Genomic DNA, 27,393 nt, shown 5'->3' on the forward strand with positions numbered 1-27,393 from the left:
GTCTACCTTTATTTCTTAAACTCCGTGTCTAGTCAAACGTAGACACTTAAATTGAGACAGAGGGAGTATATGTCAAATGAAGAAAATGAAATGACAATTAAAACACTACAGACCCGTGGGGACTTAAAAAGTAAACACACAAAAGGTAGAATTAATGTTCAACTTCTGAAATGTACACATGTTAGTCCCTGCTTAGAGTACAATTTCAGTTGCTTTTTGTACAACTTATTGTTGTTGTGTTAGTCCACTTTGGGCGTTTATATATGATAAGAAAAATATAGAATATAAAAATAGACATATATTTTTAGTAATGTGGTCAAGTAATATCGGACGAAGGGAGTTACATTTATTAATTCTTAAAGAACTTGAAAAGTCTAGTAATATGGTCAAGTAATATAGGACGAAGGGAGTACTTAATTTATTAATTCTTAAAGAACGTGAAAAGTCAAGTAATGTGACCAAGTAATATGGGACGGAGGGAGAATTTCATTTATTAATTTTTAAAGAACGTGAAAAGTCAAAAGTGAACAAATAAAAGAGCACGGATGAAATAAATGTATCGGAGAATTAAAATTGAAGTGCATATGTGTATATATGAGAAGAGAATAAATATTCAGTACTATGACATATGTCCACGTGGGATTTATTAATCCTTAAAGAATGTGAAAGGTCAAAAGTGAATAAGTAAAAGTGCACGGAGAAAATAAATTTATGTAGGAGAATTCAAATTGAACTGCATACGTCTATACATGAGATGAGAATAAATATTCAGCAAGAAGGTGAAAAGTCAAAAGTGAACAAGTAAAAGTGCATGGAGGAAATAAATGTGTCGGAGAATTAAAATTGAAGTGCATACGTTTATACATAAAAAGGGAATAAATATTAGGCAAAAGTCATAGATAGCCCCCTGAACTTTGCCACATTTTCCTCTGGGCTACCTAAACTGAGGGTTGTACCTATTGGGTACCTAAACCAGTCTAAATTGATCCTATTGGGTACCTTTTGCCTATGTGGCGCCTACATGGCACAGCAATTGATTCCATTTTTTCTTGGGCGCTGGTTGCAGTTGTGGGGGGGGGCGAGGCTAGTTGCAGTTCGGGCGGGGGGGCGGTGAAGGGGATGAAAATAGGGGGGGGTGGTTGTATAATTTATTTTTTAATTATTATGATGGACCCCCCCCCCCCCCCCCCCCCCCGCCACGTGTCATGTTTTCATTTGACAAAGTTGCCACGTCACAGAGAGTGTAATACACTCTCCTAATTTTACTGATTATTGTGAAAAAGGTACCCAATAGGATCGAATTTGGACTGGTCTAGGTACTCAATAGGTACAACCCTCGGTTTAGATATCTCAGAGGAAATGTGGCAAAGTTTAGGGGGCTATCTATGACTTTTGCCTAAATATTAAGTACTATAACATATGTTCATGTGGGATAAAAAAGAAGTTGGGTAAAGTGTACAAGTTATATAGCTTTTGGTACAAGCATTCATTGCGTGTACAATTTATAAAGCTTTTGATACAAGGAGTCAATGTTGTGTTGGTCCCTCTTCCACACTTTTATATATACTAGCAAATTATGCCCGTGCGATGCACGGGGCCCAACATGATTAATTTGGCTACTCACTTTAGTTAGTCTTTATGATTTGTATATTTTGCAAAGGATACCACGATTCTCCTTATTGAGTCCATATTTTGTTTCTTTTCTTCTTAATTTCTCATTTGTTGTTAAAATTATTCTTATTTTGGTTATATTCGCCTCTTTTTATATTTAGTTAGTTGACAATTCAAATATCCTAAATGTCAAGTTTATAATCACAAGATTCAAAGGATATTTTATTATATTATACACATTTTTAATTTAGAACCACAATATTTAAAAGTCTATCTTTATTTCTTAAACACCGTGTCTAGTCAAACTTAAACACTTGAATTGAAACATAGGGACTATATGCCAAATGAAGGAAATGAAAAGACAATTGAGACACTGCGTTATATCTAATTAACAACGAAATTTGTAGCATAAACTCACCAAAATTAATAGCAAAACTCTAATTTAAATAGGAAAAATTAAAAGAAAATCTCAAATTCAGAGTACCAACTATATGAACCACTAAGCAGCCCAGAGAAAAATCAGATCGAGCGAGTGAAGACCGAAGAAGTCGAATAAAGGCTGAGAGACCACCGGAATAGTGAAGAAGAAAGGCATTACTCATTTTAGTTAGTTTTTATGGTTTGTATATTTTGTGTTATATCCCGTATTTTCGCGCATTCGGGAAAATTCGAAGTAATCTTGATTTGTAAGGAATAAGGTTGTATGTTGATTTGAATTAATATATGTGTGTGTTGTCTATGGAAAATATGATTGTGGAGGTGTTGAAGAAGGCCGAGAGTGAAATTGGAATTTCGGAAATTTGTTTCGGGAATTACAAAATGAGATTTTAACAAATTTGGGCTTACAAAATAAAAGAGAAATTAAGGCCCAATCCACACAAGGTGGCCGGCCATGACCCATATGCTAGTCCAAGCCCATGAAATAATAAGTCATGTGATGGTCATGTGTTCAATTTATATAAGAAGACTTAGTCTTCAAGAACATTCAAGAAAAGTTAAACAAAAGAAAAAAAGAGAGAGCTAAGACTAAGGGGGTTTCGGCCAAGAGGAGAGAAAAAGAGGATCAAGAAATCTTGTTCAAAAAAATTGTTTCTTCATGTTTTCCTACTAACTTGAAGGCCCTCTTCAACATGGTATGATTGTTAGAAGGAGAGAATCATTCTTTGGAACAAAACTCCAACCTTAGATAAGTGGAGAAGTTGTGAAGAAAGGTAAGAATTTCATGTTCTTTGTATGTTATGAAGGCTTTGTCTATGTTGTAGTATGTAGAAATGAGTAGAAATTATGAAAAGATAGAAGTTTGCATGATATTGGTATGCATGCATATGTAGCCGTGTGTGTGCCTTGTTGTATAAGTAGGATGTGATGAATTTTGTATTGTAATCTAGTTGTGGTTATAGTGGAAATTGTATTGAAAATGAAAGTTGAATGAATTTGACGGAAATTGGAAATATGGAATGTGACCGTGTGGTATTGTGTTGATAGTGGAAGATGAATTAAATTTCTTTAGTATGATAATTGTGTTGTTGTGAAGTGAATGGAAGAATAATGGTTCTTGTTGTTATGGAAAAATTGGTTGTTAAGTTGTTGTAGGGAAACATGTAACTTTATTATAATTTATGTAAATATGGAAATGGAAGTCGTTAAGGGGTAAATGATGATGATTGTTGATGAAATTGGAAGATAGAAACATGTTATGGAAATGTTTGTCAAGATTTGGAAACCTTGGATGAATTATGACCTTAGTAGAAAGTTTGTATAATTGGTATACCTTGTGAATATTTTGTAGAAAGGAAGAACATTGGTGTTAGAACCTATTTCGTTGTGAACTTTGATGTCGTTTGGTATTGTTGGGTTGTTGTTGATATTATGAGCCGAGCTAAGCCTCGGGGGTGTTATGTATATAGGGGAGATGCTGCCGAAATTTCGGTAGACAAAGAAAATGAAGTTAAGTAAATTCTTAAGCCTTACAATTCCTAATTGGTAACTTTGACCATTTGCAGATTCTGAGCGAAACGGGATTTGAGTTTCGGACGAGCGTAAGACGCATATAAGGTATGTAAGGCTACCCTATTCCTTCTTCTGGCATGTCCTAGGTTTATCAGGTCGATACTTGAGCCTCGGGGCAATTCTGTTCATAGAAATCCGAAATGGAATTTGAGCACTATTCATTCAATCTAATTGAACTATAAATCTCATATTTTGGTTGGAAAGTAATCAAACGTCCGAAACTTTTGTAGATGTAATCAAATCGATTCGAAACTTCCTTGGATGACTCTATAGACCCTAATGTCCATGATTCATGTCCGTCGCCTCGACTTGATCCGAGGTGGACCCACTACTCCCGAATCCTCCCCTATTGTTCTACTTGGCTTAATTCCGTACAATAATTAAAGGAAACTATTGGTTGTTGTCCCGATTACCAAACGATGGTTGTCTTACTATTCCATTGGGTTCTTAATCTATAATTTGATATGTACACGCGACCCTACAAATTATATTCGGTCTGATCCGTAAGATATCTGGGAGTAATCCGGTTTTTTTTTAAGTGCTAGCTAAAATGTTCCGAGTCTTCCTACATATAAGATATACGATTCTGTCATGCACACCCTGAGTATGTTAGGTAAGCTTTTGGTACACAAGATGATTTATGTATTTATTGTATTTCTTCTGGCCTCCGACATCGACATATAAATATGTAGATGACTTGCGTGTGGAAGGTAAGCACTCTGGTATTTTGGATAGCGTACTTGCTTTGGTACCGTTGTTCTGGTTATGTTCCTATTTTCCGTATTCCATGTTTTACATACTCAGTACATATTCCGTACTGACCCCCTTTCTTCGGGGGCTGCGCTTCATGCCACGCAGGTACAGACGCTTACTGTGGTGGTCCGCCAGCCTAGGTACACAGTCTGCTTTTGGGAGTGCTCCTTTGTTCCGGAGCCCACCTTTTTGGTACAGATCCTTCTGTTGTATATATTGTTGTGTTTATGATTACTCTGGGGTACGGCGGGGCCCTGTCTCGCCATATGATTCTGTTGTCTGTATTAGGGGCCTGTAGACATGTATGTGGGTTACGGGTCATGTTTGTTCAGTAATGCTTATTTGGTTTGTGTCCGATTCTCCCCTGCACTACGTTAGCATAATCAGGTCACGTGTATGATATAAATAACGGGCTAAAGGATATGTTTATAATTTGTGCGCACGAGGTCCAACAAAAAAAAAAAAAAAAAAAAAAAACATGTAAGTGTAAGCGTGATTCGGTCGGTAAGTATGCACGGGTGCCCATATCGGGCGCTAGTCACGGCCCACGGGGTTGGGTCGTGACATTTTGCAAAGGATACTGCGATTCTCCTTAGTGAATCTCCATATTTTGTTTTTTTTCCTCTTATTTTTCCCCTTAATTTCTCAATTATTGTTAAAATTTGTCTTATTTTGGTTATGTCCACCTCTTTTTATATTTAGTAAGTTGACAATTCAAATATCCTAAATGTCAAGTTTATAATCACAAGATTCAGAGGATATTTTATTACATTATACACATTTTTAATTTAGAACCACGTTATTCAAAAGTTTATTTTTATTTCTTAAACTCCGTGTCTAGTCAAACTTAGACACTTAAATTGAGACAGAGGGAGTATATGCCAAACGAAGAAAATGAAAGGACAATTGATACACTGCAGACATGTGAGGACTTAAAAAGTAAACACATAAGAAGTAGAATTAATGTTAAACTTCTGAAATGTACACATGTTAGTCCCTGCTTAGAGTATAATTTCATGTGCTTTCTATAATAGAGGAATAAAATGAAGTGTAGAAGTAAAGAAATATGATAACGTAAAAGTGAAATACACGTTTATAGAGAATAGGTGGCAAACCAAGTACCCCCTCCGCACCAAAAAGATTGTCTTAGTTTGACTTGACACATAGTTTAAGAAATAAATGAAGGTTTTTGAAATGTGTGATCCAAAAAAAGTCTTAGATATTTGTGTGGCTATCGTTAGATCTAATTAACAAGAAATTTGTAGAATAAACTCACCAAAATTAATAGCAAAACTCTAATTTAAACAGGAAAAATTAAAAGAAAATCTCAAATTCAGAGTACCAACTATATGAACCAGCAAACAGCCCAGAGAAAAATCAGATCGAGCGAGTGAAGACCGAAGAAGTAGAATAAAGGCTGAGAGACTACCGGAATAGTGAAGAAGAAAGGCATTACTTATTTTAGTTAGTCTTTATGGTTTGTATATTTTGCAAAGGATACCGCAATTCTCCTTAGTGAATGTCCATATTTTATTTCTTGTCCTCTTATTTTCTCCCTTAATTTCTCAATTGTTGTTAAAATTTGAGACAGGGAGTATATGCCAAATAAATGAATGAAAAGACAATTGAGACACCGCAGACACGTGAGGACTTAAAAAGTAAACACAGAAGAAGTAGAATTAATGTTAAACTTTTGAAATGTATACATGTTAGTCTCTGCTTAAAGTATAATTTCATGTGCTTTCTATAATAGAGGAATAAAATGAAATGCAGAAGTAAAGAAATATGGCAACGTAAAAGTGAAATACACGTTTATAGAGAATAGGTGGCAAACCAAGTACCCCCTCCGTCCCAAAAAGATTGTCTTAGTTTGATTTGACACAGAGTTTAAAAAATAAATGAAGGCTTTCGAAATGTGTGGTCCAAACAAGCCTTAGATATTCGCGTGGCTTTAAATCATCTCATAAAGATAAATTGTTTCTAGCTATAGAAAGATATCAATCTTTTTGGGATGGACTAAAAAAGAAAGAAAGACAATCTTTTTGGGACGGATGGAGTAGTAGTACTTGTTAAATGAAGTGGATCCACAACTAGAAAAAAAAGGAAAGAAACCAAGTACAATTGAAATAAGTCCAAATTTAGTGTACAAATCAGACAGCTTTTTGTACAATTTGTTGTTGTTGTATTCGTCCCTCTTGGACACTTATATATCTTATAAAAGAAAAATATTCAACAAGAACGTGAAAAGTAAAAAATGAACAAGTAAAAGTGCATGAAGGAAATAAATGTGTCGGAGAATTAAAATTGAAGTGCATACGTGTATGCATGAGAAGAGAATAAATATTCAATACTATGACATATGTCCATGTGGGATAAAAAAATAGCTGGTTAAAGTGTACAATTTATATAACTTTTGATGCAAGCATTCATTGCTTGTACAATTTATAAAGCTTTTGGTACAAACATTCACAGTTGTGTTAATCCCTTTTGGACACTTATATATAATTGAAATATATATATATATATATTCTATAGGAACTAGAAGGTGGAGTCCAGCTTTGATGAATAGGAATTTTTAGAATAGGATTTCTCGTGTCAGTGATAGGGAAAAAATTCACATACTTTAGAATACAATTAAATTGTACATGGTAAAAGAAATTGTCATTTCGAGTCATATGTATATGAAAAGTTGTAGGATGACCAAATTTTGAGCCGATGGTCTATCGGAAACAGTCTCTCTACCTCCCAAGGTAGAGGTAAGAGATCTAAGGAATTGGTGGGAAATCAAGAAAAGTGAGAATCCCACTCTCAGAATATTGTTGAAAGAGGAGAGTCTGTGTATACTCTACCCTCTCCAGACTCCACCTGTGGGATTATACTAGGTATGTTATTGTATGTAGGATGACCAAAGTTTATAAATATTTGTAGCACGTCTTACAAGTTGAAGGCACTTCAATTGCATATATACGTAAAGATGTGGGATGACCAAAAGACGGGTAATAAATTAATGATTTGGAATTGGAATAGTAAATTCCAGAAGCTCTGGATTTCTTTCAAATAAAGACGTGTCTTTTTCATCCAGCAGTACTATGGCTTCGACTCCATTTTGATTATCCATCAGTGTATAAAACCTATTGTAGGGACCCGTTGCGAAGCTCACTCTAGCTGGGTGGCCCCATCCAAAATCCATTTTATATAACGGGAATGACATCAAACTGGAACAAGTAGTACAACCATAATAATCAAACTCATTCTTTCCTTTTTCAAGAAAAATTAACTACTTGTGAGATAATTGCATTTTTCATAGTAGACTCTTTGAGCTTCTCTTTCTCCTTCCTCATTTCTCTTATCAATCTTGGACAATTGATATCTCTTTCGTTAGTTGTTTTCACATAAACCCTGGAGATCAAACATCCACATGCATCTTGTGATAAGAGTGGGTTGAGCCTTGGGCGCATTTTTGCAACTTGAAACAAGGAAGACGGTTTAAATGAACCAATGTTGTCTCTTCGTGCAGCTACAGCACATGCATTCACAACTTCAGTTCGAGTAGGATTTTCAACTTCAGCTATGAGCTTGAGGGCATTTATTTTAGCAGAGCTGGGAAGACAAATCTTTTCCCTAATTATGTTGGTTATTTTGACTTGATAGTCGATACAACCCAAGGACCATGACCATTAATATATTGGGGGTAGATGGATTCTCCTACAAAGTGAGGAGATGGTAGAAGAAATTGCTGACAGTTACACCGTCCCCAATCTTGTGTGACAAGCATCCACCAATTGCTATTCCTCCGCAATCAAAACGACTTACCTGAGCTACAGCTAAAAATCCTTCATTGTTGTGGTAGTGAGGTTGGGCTACTGGAAATGCTACATGTTCAGCATCAGTGTAAGGGTGTTTCAAAATTTGGGACATGGGACAATGGACTCGAACATTGGAGAGCTCAACTCTCATGTCATTACAATCAACAGAGGAACTATCCTTTAGCCTTCCAGCATAAGGATAGTAGAATGAAAGTGCTTTAGAAAGAGATTTCTCAAGAAATTGAGACACATATGATTGGTCATAATTGTCCATTTTCGGGTAGAAAAATGCAATAGGAATAGGTAGAAAAATGCAATAGGAATAGACATATGAAAAGGCTGATCAAGGAAGGAAAGTTTGTGAGATGCAAGAGAAAGAGGAGTGGGAGTGGAGGGTTTGATGATCTTCTTGGAAATCAATGCAACAAGTGATGCTGCCATTACAGTCTTGCAATGTAAGCTAGATTACTAAGAATGGTTAGTTGGATAATAAGAAACCAAATAAAGACAGTAAAATGTGATGGATAATACGATGAGATAATTTTCTACCAAAAAGGGTGCAAGCAAGTGGGAGTGCACTAAGGCATCGACTTGTGCCTTTCATTTTAGGTTCTGTCCAGGTCACGACATATGATGTCTTTTCATCTATATTGCTACCGGCCTACCCATGTGTAAGAAATCTGGCAAGTGATTGTTAATGAATCTCATGCGAAACAAAAACAATACCTTGAGTGAAAGTAAGAGCACAGACTGAAAAATTTATGCAAAGTAACTTTTAAACATTATTATGGTAGGGCCAGCAAATCAGCCTCACAAAATAGTTAATTGATACTTGAGGGAGAATTGAGATTCAAGAGAGAAGGCAATAATATTTTTAAGCGAGTCGCATATCACACACCAGGATGTAACTTTTAATTCTTCAAGATTAAAAAGAAAAAAATTCTTTCAAGTTCTTGTTTTGCGCAAGAAATGAGAAAATAATAATTTCCTCTTGCAGGGTTTAGTCACATGACCCTTCTCACAGAAAATCAGTAAGAAAATAACATAAGAAATCTATAAATAAAACGTGGGAGATCTTCGTAGGTCATTTTCTTCTATTTAAATTGTCTTAGGACATACGAGATCATTTCCTCCTGCTATTCTAAGACATTTTTGTCTTGGGGGCCACATATTTAGAAAGAAAGAACTCACAGAAAATATATGCAAATATAGTCAGAATTCTTTCACTCATACTTAGCTTCTCATTTTATCTTTTTCCTCTCTTCATAGTTCTCAAAAATAGAATTAAGACTCTAACAAGGGCTCGTTTGGTTGGGGAACAAGTTATCCCAGGATAACTAATCCCGGGATTAGTTATTCCGGGATTGTTATCCCACCCTCTATGTAGGATAAAAAAACACTACAATCCCGGGATTAGTTATCCCGCGATTTTATCCCAACCAACTGTGGGATTAGGCGGTACTAAATTTTTATCCCAGGACTATTTTTGCTTATCCATCATGCCAAACAACCCCTAAGTCACATCATCAGGCCATAACGAGCATCGCAAGATTTTCAAGACACAATGTAAAGCACAAGGCAGATTTTAGTGTAACATGAGGTTCTCCAGACAGAACGAAACACCTTAAATTTTTATCCAATGTGAAAGGATCTAAATTATGAGGCTTAACGAATACACAATTTAGTGTAACGTGCGGTTCTAACTTGCTCTTCAAATAAAACATTTTGATCAGCAGTAATATATCTCACTTGCTCTGGAAAGTACGTAGAGATCTTTCCTTATCCAAGGGGATAGAAAAGAAACATTTTTCCTTTAATGTATGAGCACAACAAAAATGGAATTTCTAAGAAGTATCCAAGCTGCTGATCACAATCAAGAACATTAATTCAATCTTACAAAGCCACCTCAATATATAAATAAATAAGAAATAGAAAGTTAAAGTTTAACCAGAAACGAAAAATTGTCCAAGAAAGAGCACCTTCCAACTGAAACAGGTGGGCGGTTTCACTCACTAGATCATTACATACCCAGCCACAAGGAAAAGGTCAATAAAGTGGGTCAAAATTTTTAGGATGACACCAACATCCAAACAGATAATGGACTTAACATTATTCAACACACCAAAACAATGCGTACTAAACCTATCTTCTCAAACTAGGCCTACAAGTTATGTGATCTCAGCAATAATCAAGATGAGAGGAGCTACAGCTCGAATACTTAAATCTCCATGAGAGAATTATTGTCAGAATGGAATACTAGTATAAGCGTTCACCCGTACAGTGAGTACCTGAAGCCTGAGGTGGCCGCAGGCAAAAATCCGTAATATGCTCGAACTGGCCATTGCCATGTTTGTTAGTAAATTCAGCAATATATGCTTCAAGATGCAGCTTTCACTTTTGATTTTTGTTTCTTCGTATCCAACGCCCCCAAACCTGTCCCTAAACCAACTGGAGTTTGATCTTGTTCTCCTGCTTTGGATTGGTCGGCTTGGGCATCCCCAGGCCCATTAGAAGAGTTACTGTTTGCTTCTTTCTTTTCTTCATTAGTTTCATTAGGAATTGCAACATCCGGTGTTGCGCCAGAGTTTATTACATTGAGTAGCTGGGTAAGAGGGGGCAAATTCGGTGCAGGAACACCACTAGGACGTACCAGAAGACCCCTTGCTGCAGCTTTTTTCCGTACTTCAGCAGCAGCTCGTGCAGCTCTTTCATCAACTCCTCTTCCTCGAGGGAGTCCATCACCAAGTACTGCAGAACTTAATGATTGGTTCATTCCACCAACACCAGAACCTCCAGCAGCAGCTTGAAATGCGTGTAATAGGCTAGGATGAGCCTGCAACATTCAACTCAAAACTGTGAATATCCACATTCTCATTGACATGCATAAAAGCAAATCCAAGGCAACCAGAATCATAACCCTAGAACGAAAATTTAGTCTAAATTGGCCATCAAACAGGGAAAAGGAACAGCCAAGATCCTATACATTTTATCGTAATTATGGATCTAAAGGTTCTAAGAGGATTAAACACGCACTAGTGCGAGAGAGATGGTGAAAAGAAGTAATGAAAATTAGAAAAGCAAGTCTTAATCCCCTAGACCAAGCCTTGCATTTCTGCCACAATGTGAAGTTTTAGGGTCAGCAAATACGCCAGATATTTGGTCCACTCAAAGGATAGTAAAGGGTACAAAACTGGTAGAGAAAATGTACCTTCAAAATATCATAAGCCTTCTGTGCAGAAGCCACATTCAGAGATTGACCTTTCTGCTTTTGCGCATTCATCTGTTAAGGATTTCCATATTGCAAAAGCACATATAAGGCAATGATAAGCGTGGTGCAACGAGTTAGAGGTCATCAGACTTGAGTAATTTATACCTGCAGCTCACGCATCTTAAATGTTTTCATCCAGTTCTGAGAATCACGTGTCCTTGAATCCTCCTCTCCGAGCTGTTTGGCTAGTATGTCATAAGTTTTCTTTTCATGCTGTTGATAAAAATTAATTAAAATGGTTAAATCCATAATCATGCTGAAACCCATTTTCTTAACACAGTATATCCGGTTCAAGTACATGCCTGGTGGGAGAGCTTGAAAGCACCCATACAATTGAACGCAATTGCCAGAGCATGATAGCAAACAGCAGTCTGAATATGTTCCTCCCCAAGCAACCGTTCGTTCTTTTTCAATGCTTCTTGGAGATAACGAAGTGCTGTATCCATCTTTCCAATATCTTGGTACATCATCGCAACATTTATAAATGTTGCAGCAACATCCGGATGATCAGGACCTGATGACGAGCCAAGCAGAAGCAAGGCCCGTGACATGTGCCTCAATGCAAGTTCTGTTTGGTTAAGACCATGATAGAATAGAGCCATGTTTCCATAACTGCAGTAAGATTACCAAAGTCACGTTACTAAACATATAATGATCCCGAAATACAGGTTTTCGGCTTCAAAATCAGCACCAGTAAGATAATAGGCAAGGTATAGCAAAAGAAAAGAGAAAAAGGTTAAACGACAAAAGAAAAGTGCCTGTGCGCAGTGTCAGGGTGGTCCAGCCCAAGGCATCTTTCATTTATGATAAGTTCCTTGTGCTGTTGCATTATAGCACCAGCCATATCTCCAGCATGATATAGAACCATAGCAAGGTAGCTGAGAAAAAAAAGTATACAAAAGAACAAAGAGAACAAATTAGATAGGAAAGCCGATAAAAGAAAACAATAGAAAACAGAATAACCAAAGACTAAGTGCACAAGCATCTCTCACAAAAAGAATTAACTGGTAAAGCACAAGACTACTTACCGACAACAATTGGCGACTTCCCGATGCATTGGACCCGTCACCTGCATTTTAAGAATATTCCTATCAGAACTAAACAACATAAGAAAAGCAGATCGCAGAGCATAAATAATCAGTAATATACCTGCTGAAGTATTGTGAATGCTTCAGAAAATAAAGTGTAAGCCTCACTAAGCAAACCCTGAAATTTGTTAGGATGTTATTCCACCTAGGTAAACTCCAACGAAAACAGTAAAACAAAAGGCCAAAAAGATTGACAACTAGCCTCTCAAAATATCCATGACTAACATGAGCATCTCCGTTTTCTTTACCAATTGAAACAGTTAATACCTCGGCTAATTGAGCCTTCCCTGTTTCTACGAGGTCCTTAGCTTCTGAACTAACGGGGATAGAATGCTTCACCACTGGTTGGAGATTCATAATATCTGATGCTTGAAAAGGTGCAGCAGAGTTAAGGTCATATTTACGAGCTACAACGGTCACACCTACCTGTTAAAAGAAAAATTTTAGGAGTTACTTGAACATATTAAGGTAGAAATCCATGCAAACGTGGGGCAATAGATTAACCTGCTGCGGCAGAAAAAGCACACCCAACGGATTTCAAAGGGAAGACTTTGAAAAGACTACTTATCAAATTGAGCACCATATTACTTATAGCTATCTAGAATAAGATGAAAAGATGCTTGACTAATATTAGCTCGAATACTAAGAGGGAATAATTATCTTTGGAAGAATATCTTCATCAACCAAATATATCCCGGCAAGGACAAGTTAATAACCTCCAGTCATCTCTACTAACAAGGTATAGTGCCAATATCAATCTAATGATTTATATTCAAATAACATTTCTAAATCAATTTAAACATAAAGACGACAATGTAATAGCTGCATATATCACTGTGTGTCTCACCACCCATATCAAGATTTGCATAATCAGGGAGGAAATTTTTACTGCTTGAATCGGTGAGAAGTCAAAACAATCAAAAGAACAAAGACAACTTTTTCTCCACAACTTCGCTTGTCACCACACCAAGAAAACTAATGTCACAAAACAGTACACGCCACAACAAGTAAATAAAATGTTGACCGTCTCTAAAGCAGGAAAATAAAGGGTAAAAGACTACCAATGGACTACCTCTGAATAGTCCAGAATGAGTCTCAACTCTCTTAAAACAACTAAGTATCCATGCCAATATAAAGTAATTCCGTTTTTCACTTTGCAGGAAAGTTTCGAGTCACTATGCAATAAAGAAGATGAGTCCTAGTGACCTTGATATATGAATTATGACATGACACCATAGCCACTTTGAAATGAAGAAATGATTGACCAATATAAGATAACACCAGGAAAAAGGAAAAGAAAAGGTACACTAAGAAATATGTAATCACAACTAAAACTAAGAGTTCCTCATAGTAGAATACTAGATGAAAGATACCTTCTGACAAAGATTGCGTACAACAGGAATTTTCTTTACCAGCACTTTTGCATCCTCAGGCAACTCAAACTGAAGAGAGAAAAAATCAACCATAACTGATAATTTAAAACATCTGGGCAAACAACTGGAAGAAAGTTCTGAAAAGAAAATGATACCTGATACTTGAGCTTCGCAAATTCTTGGATGTCAGACCACAAACTGTCAGAGGTTATACTCAAATAGGAGGACTGCTTCTTCTTGGCAGACCCTACATTTTTTCGCTTTCCTTGTCCCTTGGATGACTTTGGCTGGTTGCTGATGTGGTCCTATGAAATGTGTTTCATAGAGGTAATTTTACTAAAACCATTACTATATACTCTTATCTAAGAAACAATGATAGAATATATCAGCCCAGCAAGCTAAAATGATTCTGTAAAATGCTTGCTCTATACAGGCAACAGAAATTTTCAGACAATTAAACTGATAACTTCAATATACTTCCTCCAAATATCAGCATACAAATGAATATCATTGGCCAAGCATGGGAATTGCTAGAAAACTGCTTTAAAAAGAGGCAAAAAAGTGTCCCGCTCTACTAGAGCAAGCTTTTAGATGAGGTGGTACACATAATTCAACATGGTATTAGAGCAGACAGAGATCTTATACTTAAGTCTCGCTGTCACTCATCAACAAGATATTTTTAGTGTTGGCCAAAGAAAAAGAATCAAGTCGGCACTTGAGGCCGGACATGTTGTAAACCTAAAATAAATAAATAAAACTATCTCCTATTCAATAGCTCGAGCTTTTAGATGAGGTGGTACGCATGGTATTAGAGCAGATAGAGATCTTATACGCAAGTCCCATGGTTACTTATCAACAAAATAATTTCTCTGTTTGGCCCAAGAAAAGTAATCAAGTCACTTGAAGGGAATGTTGTAATTTGTAAACCTAAAATAAATATAAAATTATCCCCTATTTAATAGGTTAAGCTTTTAGATGAGGTGGTAGTGGTACACGCGATTCAACACAACTTCCTCGTGATATCATACTACAGGAAGTAGCAATAAATAGAAGTAAGAAGTTATGACAATAAGCTCTCTCTCTCTCTCTCTCTCTCTCTCTCTACCTTCTTTTGGTTTCTAGAACTGTTGGTGCCACCTTTATTAGATACAGTTTGAACATTTCCAAACAAACAGTTGCAGAAATGTGAGATGGTGTTTGCAAGATCATGGTCCTCGGCATCCCTCAGCAAATCCTGCATGTCCCATCAGATCAAATTGTAAGTAATTCAAAAATCCACAAACCTATAAATTAAATTAATTTCTTCTGTTCCATGCATCAAGATAATCAGGGTAAGATATCATGTGTGCTTCAGCTCTGCTACCTACCAAGTGGTCAAGTGCAAACTACTATTTTGAAACCACCAGAGCCTAAAAAGAGTCCCCTCTGTAGATTAAAAGGAATTTTTGCTCCGAACAAAAGAACTAAAGGCAGGTGAAGAATTTTCCACTTCACTTTTCTACTGATAATGCTAAGCAAAAAATGTTGACACATAACACGAGAAACAAAAAGATTGATCCTCCGAGAACACTACAAAAATGTTGTTCAATACCAAATGGTGAAGCATGTTCTCAAGTGGTATCACACTTGTCAAAGCATAAGATTTAGTACGTTCATAATTCAATCTCATCAAAGGCTTTCAAGTAGCAATCAAAAATTTCTTTTTTATTAATATCATTCAAAAACTTATTACAATCTGAAGACCAAGATCAATCACCTTGAGAATGTGCTTTGCACATCTGACAACAATCTCGTTGAAACAAAGATCCCATAAATGAGGCAAGTTCCTGGTCCCCTCGGCCACCTGGAAAATAAAGGACAAGACAAAACCAAGCTTACTACTTTAACTGACATAAACTTCCGTTCATGCTACAACTTCTTATATTTGTTGGAAAAGCCTAAGCAATATAACAGTTGAAAGGAGCTTGTCTGGAGATCCTTACTGTTCCTAGATAACGCAAATTAATTCCATGCGCGTGGAGTGCCTCAGTTAAAGTTTGCCCATCCATGGGTGAAACTTCAAGTGTGCAGAGATCTTGAATAAACTTCGGAAGCACAGCATCTTTGAGATACAAACTCACTTTCTTCACAAGTTCTTGGTCAGCAACTATCTCCTGGTAAGTTGTGGGAAAGGGCCATATAAATACAGAACACCTTAAAAAAAAAAAAACAAAACAAGGAACTATCAAAGGCAAAAAAATCACCTCTTCACTCCCAGCCAACTTAAAATCTGTAAAGACGTTAGGATTGAAAATTATATCCTCAGTATCTTTTCTTTCTGAGTGAGCACAGCAGTTGTTACCAGTATCCTTCACACTTTTCTCTCCCTAAATAAGAGCCAAAAGGGGTTAGTTATATATCATATATAGAAAAATGCATGAGCAAGAAGATGTAAAATACTTCTTGATGGAAATATGTTGCATTAATTCCCTCTTGAGAGAAAAATTCATGTTTGTAGTTCTTTTTCCTTTAAAAACTGTTCACAGAATCTCCAGATCAATATCATCCGCAGTCCACAAATATTGACGTCAGGACCAATCATAAGAATACCACAATAATCAAGGAAATTGTATATTACAGTCCACCACTAATTATTCTGTTCAGAATCATCAGTGTACATGATGTTTATATTCTGATTTCAGGAAAAACTAACAATGTACAAGAAACAGATGAATAAAGTAAAGCACTTTTGGAAGTCAACAGACACGTAGACTGAAAATGACAAATCAAAGTAAAGAAGAGAAGAAATAGGGATGAGGAAAAGGAACATAAGATACTGCAGAGTGATGATGCTCACATCACCTTTTTTTTTTTTTTACACTGGTAACTTTGTATTCCTCAGCATTAAGGGCATGCTGGCCACCTCCAAAAAATTACACATACTAAAAACTAATTACAGTAAGCCTATCAAGCCCACTAACTGAACTTCCTCCTAAAATGCTCACATGACTTGAGACATGCTATCATCTAAACATGAAATATAAAATCACGAAGAGTAGAAAGCAATTATAAATAGGATAAGATGTCATTAACGATCAAAGGTGAGAACATAAATTAGAACCTTTAGATCTCGTCAAACAAATTTTTAAAGAAATATAATTTGAGAGGTGTCTCTTGTTAAAAAGCTATTACGAAATTATATTATCCAACACATATACGGTCACAAGTAAAAGAGCAAACTAATATCCAACAGCGGCGCAACTTCAGTAATTATTACTGTAAGGAACTGGCTTTCAAAATACATTCCTTGTCATTATTACTAGACACAGAAAAATACTTGCAGTAGAAGGACAAACTTCATTTAAGCAGGAGAATTGCTACCTCATTGCTGTTGACTTCAGTCGGGGCAACGACATCGCTTGTTGGTAATTCTTCAGTGTTATTTACACTTGAACTACCAGAGGCCACTGGTACCTCCCCCTCTGACTCGCACTTGGATTTTGACCTCTCAGCAACTTCAGCCTTGGGGAAAGAGGGACGAAGAACCAAAATAAAATTTGAAAGTAAAAAATGTCAGAAATCAGATCCAAGTATAAAAGCAAACCGAACCCCCAAAAATCAGGCTCTGAGACCCGGAATAAATATAACCGAAATAATTGAATACAAATGAAAATATGAGAGCAGAATTGTCATAGAACAAACAGGACTAACCTGGCAAAATGCAGTTATCAACTCAGGTCGCAAAATACAAAATCTGGAACCTGGACCAGTATAATTTGCATCACGAGGAGTGACTCTCATCAAGTCCAACAGATAATGCCTGAAAACCACAATCTCGATAAAATGATAAATCTGATCCCACTAAAATTGGGTAAGTAAATGATGGTCACATATTATCAGGAGGAAAAAAAGAGGACAGTCACATATCATCGGAAAAAAAAAACACATGCATAAAACTGCAACTAATGAAGTCCAGTATAAAACTAAGGGCCCATTTGGCCATGAAAATTTTTCGCTTTTTTCCGGAAATTTTTTTCACTTTATTTGAAAATCAGTGTTTGGCCATGAAAATTCCAAATACAAATTCAACAACAAAAACCTTGTTTTCACTTTTTTCACTTCCATTAAATTCAAACAACAAAATATTCTTTGCAAAAACTATAACCAAACACAACTCCATCTTGAACTCGAACTTCCAAATAAAGTGAATAATTTTTTGTTTTCATGGCCAAACGCCTACTAAGAGTTTCCACGTTTTCCCATCTCCAAGTTATACACCTAAACATCATTAAGCTTGGAGGGGTGTGTGTGTTATGTGCATATGTAGCAGGACTTCAATCATATGGATCCTGTGGAGAAACAGAGCATCACATCACCAATGAACCAAAATTAGCTTTCATCATAAGACAAGGAATTCCCCCCCCCCCCCCCCCCCCCCCAAAAACCAATAGTAGTGAAGCGTCAAATAGTAATCACCTGTCATCACTACCAACAATGCCCTTGCATTCCACTGGTGCAGCTAATTTAAATTCATTTCCAGATCCATCAAGGACAGTATGTTCCTTCAAGTGCAGGCGTTTGGCAGCTTCTATCACCTAAGACAAATAAAGCTAGGTGAAATCACGGATCCAGGAGAGAGCCCGATATAAAGTTCAAATGATTAACAAGACAAGTCAAGAATGATAAAAGGAAAAATAACATCATCCGTCATTACAGTTCACATTGAAATGTCATACCCTGTGACCCAATCAACAAACATCAATGAAAGTAATGCTGTGCAAACCATACAATGGAAAAAAGAAGGTGAACAAAAAATTGCGGTCCGCTCCTACCTTGGAATGAAACTCGTCACTCCAGCAGATTTTCTTGCCATTATCAACAGAACCGTATAAGAGGGAATCTGATTTGTCACCTTGAAGGATACCAGGTAAAACACTCTAGCATAAAAAACAGATAAAAGGTTATAAACTTTCAATAAATCAGCAGAATAATGCATCTATAAGGTACCTATGGAAGTAATATTAGAAGATTAGAAGTAATATTAGAAGATCAAATTAAATACAGCCATCAAGAATAGTACCTACGGAAAAGACCCATACAAGCATTGTTATTATTAATAGAGATGCAAGAATACTATGCCTAAAAGCCCTGCTTTTATCACAATTATTTATTACAAGCACGGTTCCCTTCTAAATCTCCAAGTTATTAAAATCTAGGACTTAATTTTGTTATACTCCCTTTGTGCCATTTCGATACACCTCCCTTTTTAATCTGCCCCAAAAAGAATGACACCTTTCTCTTTTTGGAAACAGTCTTATCATCCTCATTTTGAATGATTTGTTGGGAGCTGGGACCCACTTGGTAACTCATTCTTTTATAAAAAAAAAAAAAAAAAAAAGAGAAAAAGCAAAGACATGAGGAAGTCTGACTACGCTCATTAAAAGGACAGTTGGGTTACTTTGTATATATTTGGCTTAAATATCAAAAGACTTCTTTAATTTCTTAAGCTCCTAGCCCAGTCAACTACCTTCATGCTAAATCGGACTGAGGGAGTATAATATTTAATCTAGGACAAATGTCAAGACAAATTGAAGCCACTACTTAAAATAGCAGTTCCAGCTTCAAAGTCAGATGCATGAAAAATAGAAAATTCATGAAGATGGTTTCCAAGTGGAAAATGCATGTGCATTAGTACTCTTGACATTCATGTCTGGACTAGTCGAAAGCATACAACTACAGCATAGAGCTAAATTTTGGCACTGCAAGTTCAATAAACACCTGGGCCACCACTCTATGTCCTCTATAATCAATTATCGCCATAGCAAGGTTGTATAATCCAAGGACATCAGCTTCCTGATAGGCTTTTGTGCCTTTCAAGTCATTATTTGCGCTTGCATAAGTGGCTTGCTCACTTTCAGCCAACTGAGTTTCACCTGGCACTCCAGGAGGACAATCCAAGATGATGTTTGCAGCTTCTACAACTGAGCTGCCATGCTCATCTCCATTGGAAACTTCAGAGGCTCCCTGTGACAAATTATTGGCGGTCTTCTCTGACAAACTACGTAATAAGCCTGTGCCCTCAACTTTAGAATCAGCCACCCGCTTCCTGGACAGTTGCTCGAGATCCGCATCAACAGCAAAGCTGAAGAATATATTATTGTGAACGTACCTAGATCCATAAAGAATAAGTATCAGGCAGAAGTGGCAATTAACTAAGGAGAATCTTTAGTAGTCTAAACAACATTTGGCCAGCAAGGATAATGGAGAAAAAGATGCAGCTTGTGAATGATGGATCAGGCATATTGTCAGCTTAGAGCAACAGAGGAGGATAATAACATCTCGTCCGTCTCCCCTCCCTGCACCTGCCTTCTCACCATGATCAACTCCCAATGTCCTTGTGACCGTTTCTCCACCGGTGGCTGGGCTGATGGTTAAGAGCATATGAAACCACAGGTTTCAACTTAAGCTGTTAAGCCACCCAACCGACCATACTTCAGGGTATTGGGTGATTAATATGTCAATTGACAGGTCAAAACAGACCATAAAAATATTGGGTCCGTTTGGGATAATAGTAGCCCAAATTCATCGAAGGGGGTGATGGGAATGATTATGCAGTTCATGTACTAAGGGGAACCAAAAGAAAGAGGTGCACTTGCAAAATGGGATTAAGGCAACTGCTTGGCTGCTGGTTGGCTCTAAATGCTCTTTTCTCTTAATTATGTGTGTGCATTACAACAACCTCGCTTACTTCTATTACCTAGCTTGCTCCCCTTTGTTTTGTTTTCCACTTTCAATGAAGAACTCCTAATTTCAAGGAACTATATAGCAAAATTAATATTTTAACCAGTGAACTTGTAGAAGACATAATAATGACTATCGTAGTGCAAGAATTACGATGAACATGTTTTACGCAGGCTAGTTAGCTGAAGGACTTGAGTTGGCAGTTTGGTTATGATCTATTCTTTCACACGCTTCTTCTACTAATCCCATTTCAACCTGCCATTTGACAACCTTATGTGTAACTAAGGGATATCAGTTGAGACCTAAAAAATATGCTCACCCCACCCCTCAGCTTTGTTTACTTAATTTCCACTCTCCTGCACTACATTTTCAATGATAAAGGTCAAACTATACCATATCTGAAGTTATTTCCATCAATGAAGTTAATTTTAAGTGAAAACATATAGTCGCGAGGAAATTATTTGTGCTGATCTCCAGCTGACTACTTACATATGAAAGCACTCTGGATCAGTTGGATTAATTGGGGGGATACACCTGTTGATAACTCCAATAGCACCACTAATTGCAGCATCTACAAAGTCCGAACTAACTTTGTACAAGGCCCTATCTCGGAGTATCCTGTGACCAGAAAAACGACAGACACATGAACAGAGGCAAACCTGCCTTCATAGACAGACTTAGGAAGAATATTGCATACATAAGTAGAATCTACAACAAATTCAATTAATCTCTAGAATACTGTACAAGCTGATTTAGATCCATCGAGATGCACCTTTCCTGGGGGTTTGTATGGGGGAATTCCCGACAAGATTGCAACTCTTCATTCCAATCCCTTTGCATGCCAATCAGCTCACTTCCAAAAGAAAGTGTAAGTGCATTTTCCGCCCGTGCTGCATCACGTTTGTGATCTGACACCAGAGAATCCGCAAGGAACTAAAACTAGTTAGGTAAATAATAATAGAAAGAAAGATAATTGTAAGAGGATGGAGAGTAGCAGTTATTAAGATAGCAGCTATCAGGTAATAATATAAAATTGTTTTCATATACAGTCCCTCATTGTCATGGAGGAGCTGAGGAATAGTGCTACCTCCACCCCATCTTAAATGATGGCTTGACATGAGACAGCTTAAAATGACAATTTGACTTATGCATTATATTACTGGTACCGGATATATTATGTAATCTATTGGTAGTAATGAAAAAGAATTAAAATAACACTTAAAAAGTTAGTTCAGCAGAAAATGCATCATCGAAGTTTAAAGTTTAGAAAACTTAATAATTTGATTTTTTTGAAAAGTTGTCAAATCACAGAACAATGTTTGAGCAGAATTGTGTCATAAACATTTTGGGATATCCCAAGGAAAGAGTTTCATGTAAAGAGGGACAGAGGAAGTTGTAAAATGGAAAGTGATACTTCTTTAAGCTACAAGATATGAACATAAATTTGACCATATAAAAGTCCCTGGAATTGTTCTACACAACAACTAGAGCAGAAAGAATACGTGCCCACCATGCCTGTATAACACTATAAGCACAATTTTTCCAACTTAGCAGCCATTAGGCACATGCAATATCCCTAGATTAGAAACCAGAATAAAGGGCAATGAGGTATTGTTAAGTTGGATTTTAGATAGATGTTTGGCATTTAGTAGTCGTTGTTGTTGTTTGGCATTTAGTAGGTTCCCTACTTTTTGGTATATGGCTTGTATATGGGGTTTCCCCCATCATTAACAAAATTAGTTACTTTATCAAGAAAAAATAGAACCTGCACTCAAACATATGATCCTCAGCTTTTTGAGAAGCCTCAGAGGGGAGAAAAAAAAGGAGATCTCGGGTGATGTTCAATGAAAGAAAGCATTCTCACTCATGTTACTTCAAGAATTCTTGTGTCAACTTTCATCTCCAAATTTTCCTCAAGGAAATGTGCTTAAGTTCCTAAAATCCAGGTTCCTATTTCCAAAACGGCATTCTCATTACTTCGCCACACCATTAACACTTAACGATAAAAAGAAAAGAAAAAAAAATCTCTCATTCGCCATCTATATTCGGCATTGCTCTTGCAACAACTTCACTCTAATATACACATAGTGGCACACCCTATGCATGTATGTATGAATGAAATGTTGTGCCATATTTTTTTTATAACCGTGGTGTCTGGGCCAACTTGCCGCACCTCGACTAATTCCAGGGGATACCTGCCACCTCCCACCAGCAGGCAGCAACCGATACCGGGTAACTCTATCTACCAAAGCTAGGACAGAGGGAAAGAAATCACTTGGTGTTTTTGTCTCTGCTGAGATTTGAACCTGAGACCTCATGATTCTCAACCCACTTCACTGACCACTAGGTCACACCCTTGGGTGCCATATCTCTATGCATCCTACTACAGATTTTCATTGTCATCCAGGTAAATAGCACCGACTAAACCGCACACGCTATTAACAGGAAATTGAATAACTTTCTAGGAGGATAAAAGCAAATACAAGAGTTAGAAAATTTACTAGAGTTCTACGAGTTCCTTTTTTATTTCAAGTGTTTTAATTCTATATTTATCTTGAAAGAGTGAACGAAGATGTTTGAACACAACATATCTTCACAATGAATATAATTCAAACATGATCAACTATCAGTACGACAAATTTCCCATCAGGTCCAACAGAAAGAGACGTTGCAAATTATTGTGCCTCACAATTTTCAACTATATGGTCCACTAAGTAAATATTATTATAAATAGTAACAGACCTCCGAGGAATTCTTACACCACAAAATATGCCTCATATCTATGTGACCTAGCATCCAGCAAACTAGTGTATGTGTATACACCAGGCACCAACATGAAATAGAGATAGCCAGGGGTTAAGAGTGCGAAAAAAGTAAAAAAAAAAACTTACCCGGGATAGGATGTGACCCAAGCCAAGAATTTGGTGGTAGCATAGATTGAACATTTTCAAAAGGATGTGCAGAAGCCTTCCGCTCCAATATTTCACGAAAAGCTTCATTGCAAGATAAAATCCTTTATTACCGTAAGTCGAGATGATTGAGCCAATTGGACCCCAAATGAAGTGCTAGCTAGTTTTTTTCTTCTTCCTTTTTTTTTTTTGGCGCGGGGGGGTGTTGAGGGGATGAGGTACTTTCTACCATTCTACTAACCTTTCTTAAATCTGGAGCTGATCTTTTGCAAGAGCCCAATAAGAGTAGTTGCTTCTGAACCAGCTTTATTTGGCCTCGGATCAAGAACAGTCATGGTGCTGGAATTGACATAAAAAGTTTTGGTTGTCCCAGTAATACAATACTTATTTCCTTCTAGTGTGACTACATCCAAATAAATCAAGTCCCCAGAGAGCCTGGATTAAGGAGAAACCATAGTCAGCATGTCAGAATGAACCTTCCTGTGGGAAAATTCAGTTGGATTATAATTAGTAAACAATGATTGGAAACCTTCTGTAGCTAGGAGGAGGATTAAACGAAGAGAACACAATGCTCTCGACACATTTAATTTCCTTTGAAGGTGCTGACAGCAAACTAGAGACTGAACCAGAAACATCCTCCACAAAACCCAAGTTTTCAAGTTCTGGTACATCAGCCTTCACAGGCTCTAAAACACAAAAAGCCAGAAATCTTTGTTATGCCTATCCAATTGAAAACGGCTGTCAAATTAGTAAACAACACAAATATCAGCAAGAAGGCAAAAAAAAAAAAACAAATGAATAACAAACCTCCAGATTTCGCAACATTACTTCCGATATCATGCTGCAGCGCAAGTGATGTTGATAGTGAGGAGTGCAATGTAGAAAGAGAGAGCAATTCTCGAGTGCGGTGAACATGAGCCCTTATGGATCGATCATCATACAATGCTGCACAATCGGGTTTAAGTCAAAGGAAACATGCAATAAGCTTGTTGATAACTGCTAAAAATAATAACTCGTAGTCCACGTAAATAACACACCTGGCACCATCTCCAGGAAGCAATCTCCTGTGGTGATATCAGCTACTTCAGATATTTCATTATAATCTTCTAGATGATGAACAGAACCATCCTTTATATGCAGCGATAGATCATAGCATGTAACAAAGCATGTCTCTGGAGCATCAAGAAGAAACTGCCGCACATCCATAACAGAATCCCCAGGACTCAACTGCAAACACGTATCCATCAAAAACTCCAATATTAGACAAACTAACTTACTAGCATTACAAGTATTTAAATATAAGTTGGTCCTGAATGCCTAAAGAAAAACATCTAAACATAAGAAAGGCAGGGGCACAAATGATAAGTTCAGAAAGTCAAAAAACAAGGAGAAAGAGAAGCTTTTCAATGATTGACAATCCAGATATAAAATATATGAAGTATTTGTGCGATTGCACATACTAAAAAGACTTCACATGAATGCAATGGGAGAATTTTAGCCACTCTCTTAATCTGAAGGATGAGGGCATCCCCAAAGGAGAACGATAAAGAAAAAACAAGTTCTGCAACAGACCCATCAACAATAATTAGAACGGCAAGAAAATTAGTAGCACATCTTACTTGTAGTTCTAGCTTATCCCCTCCTTGGGTTTTGACAGAAACAGGATAAAGATGGATGTCACCTGCAATAGAATAAAGCAGAAAGGCTCTTCATTTCCTCCAATTTCTAAAGCTAGAAAGAAACTTTAGACTATTAAACAGAAGTCATACAAGAATGTAAGACAGTTATCTTCAAGTAATATGAGCAAGTGAAACTGGAACAGAATCTAGACTCAATAAGTATGAATTTGATGTATGTGGCATCTACATGACCATCAAATACATAGGCAGAAAGACAGAGACAGTTGGGCAAGAATAATATAAACGTGAAGAAGGGTTGTAATGAGGCTAGCATTGCACATTGCTCCATATTCAAAACCAAACATATGACAGAGATCTAGAATAAAGCGATGAACATTTCATGGAGCATGATAGAAGGAGGGACATCAAGTATGCAATACACTAGCCACTTTGATAAGTAGAATCTTTTACTTCAAGGATCATCTAACTGACATACGTGCTGAGATATGTGTTACTGTTTGCCACATATGCTTTATCAGATTATTGAAGGATCATGAGAGTTTATCCAGCAAGAATATAGTGAAAGAACATAGCAAACAGATTGCATTCACATATTATATGGTAGACCTCGTGACCCATCTATTGACAGCTTTAACTCTGCGAGATTCAAAAAATTCAATTTTTTTCCTTCGTTTTTCCCCCTTTCTCTGGATAAGTTGAAAGCTGAAACAACAGATGAGGGCTTGTCTTCTGTTTCTAATTAGCTTTTGGTGCCAACACATGAGATTCCAATCAGTAAGATGACTCTGTGTCTTTTTCTATACAACTTAACATCGGGAAGTTCCAACCACATGAATAATAGCTGAAACGACAATCCGGATACTGATTCCAATAGCTTTTTTGTCTCTACAGGAATTTGAAACTTGGTCTCCAAGACCCACTTCATTGACCTCTAGTTCACAACCTCGGGTTCGATGAGTTATTTACACATTCAAATTAAACTATGATGTTGCCAATGTTCACCTTGCTTTGCCTGGTGAGCGGAGGTTCCATTTCCAGACTCCTTTGTACCAGTTTGTGCAGTGACATCTGTGGTTCCATTAGCCTCCGCATGTGTTGCAGTATCATTCACATGAGGGTCAGATGGGGCTGCTTGCTCTGAAGAAGTGGTAGCATTTTGAGCTGCCTTCCGACTCTTCCCTTTGTTTGATTTCCCCGCCATCTTTTTTATCACCTGAAATATGCATAATCAGTACTCTAAGCCAACAACTTATCTTTTTTTCTTTTTGATAAAGTAAAATTTAGTCTTACCTAAGAATCAAATGAGAGTAAGAAACTTGAAAATGATTATAATTTACCTTTAGAATGAAAAACTACAAACAACACAATATACCAATTTAAAATCAAGAAAACAAACAAAATAACATAGTCGTTTTTTAGATGGTCAAAAAGAGCAACACGTGAAAGTAACTCAATCTAAATAATACCAGCTCAAGACTGAAGAAATAAACAAGCAATATCAAAATTGAAATAACCTTGCTAATTGGATAAAACGTTCAACCAAAAGATTAACACGCGAAAACTAACTCAATCCACATAATGAACTAGTAAAAAATCACAAGGACAAATAATATTGGAAGCAAACACAGTATTTATAACCCAATTCACTAAAATTTATGTTTTTACCGATTGCAAAAATGATAAAGTTCGTTGCTGAATTAGAAACAACAAACGTCGGAGAAACGAAAAATGTCTAGTTTCCTGCACAGAAGATGAGCAGAGGTTTAGGGCATAGGGGTAGCGGTTCAATTTGACTCCACTTAGTATATTCAGCCCAATAAAGAATTGGGCTTCTAAAAAATTAGGTGGTTGCCATATTGTCAATATTTAGCGGGTCATTTGCACGATTATCCTTCCAAGGCACTCGTCTTTAATTTTTGACCTTCTCAAATTGGTGATCTTTAATTTTTATCCTTGGCCCATAAGGTTTGGAGTTTTAATTCCGGCTCAGTCAAATTAAAAAAAAAAAATTGCAAGGCAGAGTTTCATAGTAAAGTAACTCTGCCTTGCGAAATTCCTTCTTCTTTTCTACTGAGCTAGGGTTCGAATCCAGAACCTCAGGAGTATTAAGCGAAGGACAAAAATTAAAGACCACTAATTTGAGAGGGGAAATTAAAGACCAGTGCCTTTGAAGGGAAATCAGCACAAAAAAAAGGATATTTAGCCATTATTTGAG

General features: G+C 36.8%; 2 protein-coding genes across 3 annotated transcripts; both read right to left on the minus strand.

Moving 5' to 3' along the window:
* Window positions 1-7,637: 7,637 nt before the first annotated feature.
* LOC132644133 (uncharacterized) lies at window positions 7,638-8,454 on the minus strand. The gene is made up of 2 exons (XM_060360709.1): window positions 8,188-8,454; window positions 7,638-7,949 (listed from the first exon to the last, which is right to left on the minus strand). The coding sequence occupies exons 1-2, from the start codon at window positions 8,452-8,454 to the stop codon at window positions 7,638-7,640; spliced, it is 579 nt and encodes a 192-aa protein (XP_060216692.1).
* A 1,567-nt stretch (window positions 8,455-10,021) lies between these two features.
* LOC132644503 (clustered mitochondria protein) lies at window positions 10,022-26,999 on the minus strand. Of its 2 annotated transcripts, none has more exons than XM_060361095.1 (29): window positions 26,844-26,999; window positions 26,181-26,391; window positions 25,158-25,219; window positions 24,576-24,765; window positions 24,346-24,483; window positions 24,068-24,224; window positions 23,780-23,973; window positions 23,521-23,622; window positions 21,402-21,537; window positions 21,119-21,247; window positions 19,667-20,057; window positions 18,721-18,825; window positions 18,365-18,483; window positions 17,600-17,708; window positions 17,270-17,410; window positions 16,153-16,275; window positions 15,892-16,062; window positions 15,666-15,752; window positions 15,015-15,143; window positions 14,065-14,214; window positions 13,910-13,978; window positions 12,804-12,962; window positions 12,598-12,654; window positions 12,477-12,517; window positions 12,207-12,326; window positions 11,751-12,060; window positions 11,554-11,661; window positions 11,389-11,460; window positions 10,022-11,013 (listed from the first exon to the last, which is right to left on the minus strand). In XM_060361095.1, exons 2-29 carry the CDS (start codon window positions 26,377-26,379, stop codon window positions 10,558-10,560), a joined length of 4,224 nt encoding a protein of 1,407 aa, XP_060217078.1. In that variant the 5' UTR covers window positions 26,380-26,391; window positions 26,844-26,999; the 3' UTR covers window positions 10,022-10,557. The 2 variants fall into 2 exon arrangements, with proteins under 2 accessions (XP_060217078.1, XP_060217080.1); XM_060361097.1 differs by having other exon boundaries at window positions 26,181-26,379; window positions 26,844-26,979.
* Window positions 27,000-27,393: the final 394 nt, after the last annotated feature.

This window comes from Lycium barbarum, chromosome 6, assembly GCF_019175385.1.
Source record: "Lycium barbarum isolate Lr01 chromosome 6, ASM1917538v2, whole genome shotgun sequence".
Taxonomy (NCBI): domain Eukaryota; kingdom Viridiplantae; phylum Streptophyta; class Magnoliopsida; order Solanales; family Solanaceae; genus Lycium; species Lycium barbarum.